We start from the raw sequence: 7,330 nt of genomic DNA on the forward strand, positions 1-7,330 counted from the left end.
TTCAACAAAAATGAACGACAAATGTTTCTACCGAATAACTTATTGCTACGTAAATGATTTGAAGTACCACACGAGCAACGTCAAGTGATATTCAAGAATCTCTCAAATGATCACTCCACAAAAATAATGCTACGCAGTAGCCTTGTGTAGGTGACAAGGGGCAGTGAATAATTTTTGGGTCGCTTTGCTTGCTGAAGCGAACAACTTACAAATTTTTTAAGGGGCGGCCATGGTTGCGTGTACTATGCTCCAATCCTGTTTCTACTGTTTTTTCGGGGACCCCCCTTTGAGTGAAGGGAATCTTTTCTGGTTCTTTACCCTTTCTCTTTCTTTTCTCTGTTCACATCCTCTGTTCCTATACCGAAGGCCTACCCACATAAAACTAAAATAAACATACTACCCCTGTATATTCATCATCTAGAGAGAGAGAGAGAGAGAGAGAGAGAGAGAGAACCCACTCACTCACTCGGCGTGCAAAACCCAAAAGAAAAGCAGCTGAGATTGCAATCCCACAAACAATCATAACTTTCTCCCTCTCTTTCCCTTTCTCCTTCCCCTTTCATTCCCCTTTTATTGCGTTTGGTTTTTATATTTGTTTCGGTGGGGGCTTCTCTTGGGATGTTATATGATAGTGGTTGGATTTTCAGTCTTTTGGTACTGCCTTTCTGCGCTCTCACTTGATGGGTTGAAGCTCTGGTAAAACCGGTATGTTTCTTCTTCTTCTTCTTCGTCTTCTTTCTCAAACAGAATGAAATAGTCTGCATATATTTCTTCTTGTTGGTGTTCTTGACGTTCCAGACTTTCAGTAACTGTTTTCCATCTGGGTGTTTGATTTTTTGGGCCAAAACAACTTATTAGATAGTTTGACCCTTTGAGAGGATGTGGGTTTTTCTTTTTTCTTACGAGGGTGTTGAAAACATTTTGCCTCCAAATTTCTCGGATACATGCAGTCCCTCGTCCCACATGTACCAGGTAATTACCGGGCGTAAGCCCTTGAGATTCGAACTTTGGACCTTCTATGTGGAAATTCTATGTTCTGGCCCAAAAGAGTTGACAGGGAGCAAACCCCTGAGTCCAGACCAAGACCGCTTGGCTTGGCCAACCGGTTATCTGGGTTTTATTTTATTCATCTCATGTCTTTAAATTGAAGATTTGTGTAGTTTTACATATTTTCTTACCGATGATCTAATTGGTGTATTCTAACATTTGCAGAGAGATTTTTCTGTTTTCCAGCTGATTTCCGGGGGTGAAACTTGAAGAAAAGCCAATTTTCCACTTGGGTTTCTTATACTAGTCTTTTTACTTGGAACTAAGAAATGGATGGATGCTCAAAAACGGACATGGACTGTCCGCAGCTGCTGGATTTGATACCTAAAGACAGAGAGTGGCTTGTACAGAGGGGCGAGCAAAACAGCCATGGATCTTCAGAGGAGAAAAAGCTTGAGCTAAGGCTTGGTCCACCAGGTGAAGAAAGAGAGGAATCATCTCTCCTCTCTCTTGGGTACTTCTCTAACAAAACTAACCAGAACAGAGGAATCAGAGGATTTACAAACGCTGTTGAAATGAAACCAGGGGAGAAAGCATGGATCATGAACAACAACAATGGAGGCCAAACCCATTTTTCTTTTTCAGAAAATCCATTTGGGTCATCCTCGGATTACATGGTAAAGACCCAACAACAGCAGCAGCAGCAGCAGGGTAATGCTCTGTTTCCTTTGATTCAATCGAACCCACAAAGAATGGCCATAAAGGCAAAGGAATCATCACATGGCTGTCCCAATAAAGGAGAAGATCTGCAGCAGAAAAATGCAGAAAAGAAGGTCTTTCCACCACCACCAGCTTCTGCAAATCCAGCTGTGGCCACCAACAGCTCTCAGAAAAGGTACACCCCCCAGCATTTTTTCTTTGCCTTATTGTTGTTTGTTTCTCTTGGACAGAGTCACAGAGGATATTCATCACTCTTCAGTCACATTGATGTCCATTCATTATGGTTTCCCTTTTTCTTGTTTACATTAGTTTTTTTTTTTTGATGGGTATTTTTGTGAAAGTAAAGATCTCTTTTACTAAAAAAGTTTCGCATTTTGACCTGTTCATTAATGAATAAACAGCTGTTTTCTCTTTTGGGAAAGTCCATCCTTTTTTCCATTTGTCCTTTTGGTCACTCATTTATGTTACTTGGTTTATCTCACTTGTCTCGTGTCCAACGGTTCAGATTTCATCTCGACACCATGTATAGCTTCCAAGCAGTTCATTGCTTTCATGAAATTTGGACCGCTAACCAGCCGCACAGCACGCCCCCGGTTCATTCATATTTATATCTTTATGTTTTTGGTGGAAATTGTGTATCTTATGCTACATTTTCAACTCTTTAAAAAAGAAAAGAAAAGAGAGAGCTATATTTTCAACTCGTTTTGCATAGGATAAAATGAATGCTAATGACAACAAATACATTATTAAAATTGGAAATTTTAATAATGATATTACAAATCCACTGCAAGCAGTGTATAACATTATTGTAACATAAATACAGAACTATCCTATTGCCCCCATCAAAACACCCTTGATGAGAAAACATATAGATGCAACAATCCCTTCAGAGCCACAATCCCTTTCAACTTAAATCATATCAATGACCAAGTGCCGAGCGCCGTAGGTAGATAATGTTGCCCATGCATCCATAAGAGTTTCAATTTTGGATAATTGTTAGACAGAAAAAATGATGCCAACAGATGTACGTTAACGTAAAACTCCTACGGCCCTGGATCGACCGCAAAACAATGGACACCCATAAAACGAGATCCCGGCTGCACAGAGGAAGGGCAGCAGCTGCATAAAAAACCAGACCTCGGATACTGGAAAACAAGAACCAGTCACTCAAAAAAGATAATGCCAGTTACTTAAAAATAGGTTCCATTGACCCCTAAATTTTGTGGAAATTTTCTTGACTTAATCCCAACATGAGTTCACGCGGTTGTAACTTTCTCAATTCCTCCGTTTCCTACTTTTCTTCTAGGGATAGCCTATAATTGTACATCCCTCAAAAAGAGGGTATAATATACGCCGTTTCGGATTTCACTGCAATTCTTCTTTAATAAAAGCACCAAAAAGCATCGCAACAAAAGCAGTATAAAACCTTCATAAGAAAAACGACGATAATTCATATGAACTACAAAACCTCATAGCTTAGCCAGGATATATGTGTGTGTTTTTTTTTGTAAGCCCAGAGTGGATGGACCTGCATTGTGTATCTCATCTGGTCATGGGTTCAATTGATGTACTATGATGTTCTTCTAAAGACATGAAAATGTATTTGTTTGTTTATTTATGTTAATTATGGAACTCAAAATTGATTTGTTTACCCAAGTTTGCAATAAAATTGGTGTTTGTGTTTTCCTACCTCTCAGTTTATACAATTTCTTTGTGACGGATTGATTTTCTCTAATCTAATTCTCTCTTGATGATCCCTTGAAAATATTTCAAAAACAAAAGAACTGCTCCTGCTCCAGTAGTGGGGTGGCCTCCAATTCGTTCATTTAGGAAGAATCTTGCCAGTAGCAGTTCATCCAAGCCGATCCCTGAGTCGCAAAATGTTGCCCCGAACAAGGAATTGAGTGAAAAACCGGCTGAAAGTTGTAAAAAAGGTTTCTTTGTGAAGATAAATATGGATGGAGTTCCCATTGGAAGGAAAGTTGATCTCAAAGCCTATGACAGCTATGAAAACCTCTCCTCTTCTGTTGATGAGCTCTTCAGAGGCCTACTTGCAGGTTATCTACTTTACTCAAGTAACAGTTCTACTCATACTGTTGGTTTTTTATAGTGAAATGTAGCGTTAGAGAATACTAATTTGATATGTCCCCATATTTGATACTTGCCTAAAGGTGTAAATCCTATTTTGTAATCAAGAAAGTTGAACTCGAACTTCCCATGTGAAACGAATCAAGTCACTCAACTTCGACTCCAATTTGGCTCGTTGAAAGCTCATTTGTGATAAACTCGGTGATAACAAGCCGAGTTTTTGAAGCTCGTTAAGTATGTCAAACGAAGCTTGAACTACCTAGTTTACGCATTTCTATAGCAGTTCTGTTTTGGGAATTGGCTGTTAATATGGCTTGTAATTTAGTGCTATGCATACAACTAAACCAACAATAAAGATTTGGTAATCTTATTGAGTTTGTCTTTTTGTTATTCTTTTTTAGCTCAAAGAGATTCCTCGGCTAGTGGAATTCAGAACAGGCAAGAGGGAGAGAAAGCGATTACAGGTTTATTAGATGGAAGTGGGGAATATACCCTTGTTTATGAGGACAATGAAGGAGACAGGATGCTTGTTGGAGATGTCCCATGGCAGTAAGCATCTTTACAACTGTCTATCTAATCTGTTTTATTTTAATCTAACCCCTTTCATAGTACAACATTAGGTCTAACCCTTTACAAATCGCCTATTTTATAATCTTACTTTGTTATTCTTTTTCCCCAAAACGTACTTAAGATTCCTAATCTAGGGCTGAATTGTTTTTCTTTAACTACGCTTTTGCTTTTGTTCGTTCTTAATTCGGGTTGTTAACATGTTCATTGCAGCATGTTTGTGTCCACTGTCAAAAGGCTGCGCGTCTTGAAAACCTCTGAGCTGTCGACATTACGCTGTGAGTTTACTTGTTTAATCCCATTCTACTAAGTTTTACTTCAGCTTTCATCTGATTTGGGCAAAACTTTGCTTTCATTCTAGTTCTGAACTTTTCAATATGGGGATTTTTGTGTTTGGCAGTTGGTAATAAGCAACAGAAGATCCCACTTGACGCTGCAAAGAATTGAAGGAAAGCGTAGTGTTTTCATGTGAGAATCTGGAGGAGACCTGATTTGTGAATCAAATTTGACACATTTGATTGTATGTTCCGAGTGAGAGAGAATAGCAATTGTATTTAAATATACTCGTGCTCATGTATTGGGAATGGACTTGTTTTCTTGTAAGTTTTCGAAATTTTCCTTTTCTTTCCGGCTTTTTTCTTGGACGAAAAGGTCAAGATAGAAGGGCTACATATGGGGATGACTATGCTTTTCTATTTTTTTTTCCCCTCTACTTGTTTGTGCTGTAATTTACTTCTGCTTAACGTGGGTTTTCTATCTTTTTCCCCCGTCTACTTGTTTTTGGCTGTTGTGCTGCTAATTCTGTGGTTCGTCATTGGCCCCCCACCCCCCTCCCGGTTCTTTTAAAATCAATCGCGATGCGTCTTGGAAGGCTTCCTCAAAAGGGCGATGGGGCGGAATTATCCTTAGAAATTCTGGTTGTCGCCTTATCGATGAAAGAAGCTTTAACATCTCAACATCTTCGGCTTTTATAGCAGAGGCCTCTCTTCTAAGAGAAGCCTGCCTCTTTTTCAAAGCCTTGAACATTCGTAAAGTATAGGTGGAAAGCGATGATGCGTTAGCTTATTTCACTTAACGTCTCCGTTCTGGTTCCGGTTCCTCCATGGGAAGTCTTGGCGAAGCTGATTTTGGATATGGATTTGCGTTTAATGTGTACTTCTCGGGAAGGGAACGAAGCGGCTCACTGGTTATATTATCCCTCAGGGCAGCTCATTTGGACCTGAATTGGCTGTCTTCCCCTCCCCAAATTTTAGCTGATATTTTGTTGGGGGATGTTTCTGACTAGCTTGTTTCTCTGTTTCGTCCGATAAAACACAAGAGACTGTTGTTAACCCATTATCATGAAATGAAGATCTTCATTTCTCGGAGATATAAACGGGTCGAAGAGAAAAGGGGCAGCTGTGGAGGGGACAGTAGAGATTAATATGAGGTGCGTGCAAGCTGACCCGCAGTGGGGCCTGTGGAGCTATGGCCTATGTTGTGAGGTGGGTGGGCTGGTGTGGCTGTGGCCCAAAGGTGGGCTGGATGGGTTTGTGTGGGCGCCTAAAAAACCTAATAAAATAGGAGGAAATGACGGCCCAGGATGTGTTTTGATAATTAATATCCATCAAGGACATTTTCAGCATTAACAAATATTCTCAGTATGTCATTGACGGGTATTAATTATCAAAACAGGTCTTTGGCTGTCATTTTCCCATAAAATACATTGACGAGTCCATCTGTTATTCGGTTTTGTAATGGGCTGATCACTTGTTTTGTGCTACGGCCCAAAACCGAGGAAAAACCCCCTTCTAACGTTCAATACTTGTCAACCTTGGTTTTCACGACCCAAAAAACAAAACTAGCCCATTCTATAATGAGATTGGTTTTGACGCTCTAAAAATTACTATTGGCATCGCAAAAGTAGAGTGTCAAAATCAGTCCCTATATACAATTGATTTTGGTGCCAGCAGTAATTTTAGAGTGCCAAAATCAAAATCCTTCCTTATTCTACAAAATTGAAAATTGGACCCCCTTTGGATACACTTTCTCATTCTCCCTCCAATAGCAATCCAGACTGTAGGAAAAATCTAGGAATTCTCAGTAACGTAAAATCTCGAATTCTGAATGAAAAATTACTACATTAGATTAAGTACTTACATTTATTCGATTAATTTTATTTCTTCCATGCCAGTACTCAAGTAATTATTTTAAAATTGATTTAACGACTCGGGTCAATTATGTGAGATCCAGAAGAGAGCCCCACACACACCGATCAATACAAGATGGTGCACAAGGAGTCCGTATGTTTTTGGACCAGTATTATTGTGCATTTTCGGTCATTAGATCACGTGAAAGGTCTTGTTACATGAAGATGTAGGTAGGAGTGAGTACAAGAATCTGAGGGGTCTTTTCCTTGATTTTGTGGGTAAAGTGCAACGGATTAGGTGATGATTAAACGGTTAATTGCAACGGTTTCAGACCCAATTAAAGCAAAACCCATTCAAAATTTGAAAACCTAAAACCTATCCCTAATTTCTAAAGACCATACAGCTGCACCATAGCTGGCTAATATATAGCCCCTTACCATATTTAACACCCTAATAAATAGATTAATTAACCTAATCCATTTCAAGATTTTTGATTAATTAACCTAATTTTTGGATGAGTTTTTGAGAAATTTTTGAAATTTTTTTTAGGGTCATGAGTGGAGAGAGAAATGAGAATAATGATTGAAAATAGGGATAATGATTGAATAGAGATAGAGAGAGAAATAAAAATATGATTGAAGATATGTGTGAGTAATGATTAGAAGCATAAGTAACGAGTATTTTTTAAGTTGATAATTTTTTTTTCAAATCTCACTATCCAAACAAGACATTAGAAATTTGAAAAACACCCCCCAACAAAAAAGGCCATAAATTTGGGAAATTGACTACCAAACCTCCGTCCTCCCCACTATATACATCATCATCGTCTTAATTGCCCA

General features: G+C 38.9%; 1 protein-coding gene across 2 annotated transcripts; it reads left to right on the forward strand.

The window, feature by feature from the left end:
* The first annotated feature begins 249 nt into the window (after nt 1-249).
* On the forward strand, nt 250-5,130 carry LOC131299251 (auxin-responsive protein IAA18-like). 2 transcript variants are annotated; one of them, XM_058324890.1, is made up of 6 exons: nt 250-705; nt 1,213-1,882; nt 3,490-3,764; nt 4,197-4,344; nt 4,576-4,640; nt 4,763-5,130. In XM_058324890.1, exons 2-6 carry the CDS (start codon nt 1,317-1,319, stop codon nt 4,807-4,809), a joined length of 1,101 nt encoding a protein of 366 aa, XP_058180873.1. In that variant the 5' UTR covers nt 250-705; nt 1,213-1,316; the 3' UTR covers nt 4,810-5,130. The 2 variants fall into 2 exon arrangements, with proteins under 2 accessions (XP_058180873.1, XP_058180874.1); XM_058324891.1 differs by having other exon boundaries at nt 257-705; nt 1,234-1,882.
* The last annotated feature ends 2,200 nt before the right edge of the window (nt 5,131-7,330 follow it).

Source organism: Rhododendron vialii, chromosome 8a, assembly GCF_030253575.1.
Source record: "Rhododendron vialii isolate Sample 1 chromosome 8a, ASM3025357v1".
In the NCBI taxonomy this organism is placed as follows: domain Eukaryota; kingdom Viridiplantae; phylum Streptophyta; class Magnoliopsida; order Ericales; family Ericaceae; genus Rhododendron; species Rhododendron vialii.

Coding starts and splice junctions, on each gene's coding strand:
- LOC131299251 (XM_058324890.1), top strand. CDS start 1,317: ATGGATGGATGCTCAAAAACGGACATGGACTGTCCGCAGCTGCTGGAT. Junction 4,345..4,575: donor GTTGGAGATGTCCCATGGCA/GTAAGCATCTTT, acceptor TGTTCATTGCAG/CATGTTTGTGTCCACTGTCA. Junction 4,641..4,762: donor TGAGCTGTCGACATTACGCT/GTGAGTTTACTT, acceptor TGTGTTTGGCAG/TTGGTAATAAGCAACAGAAG.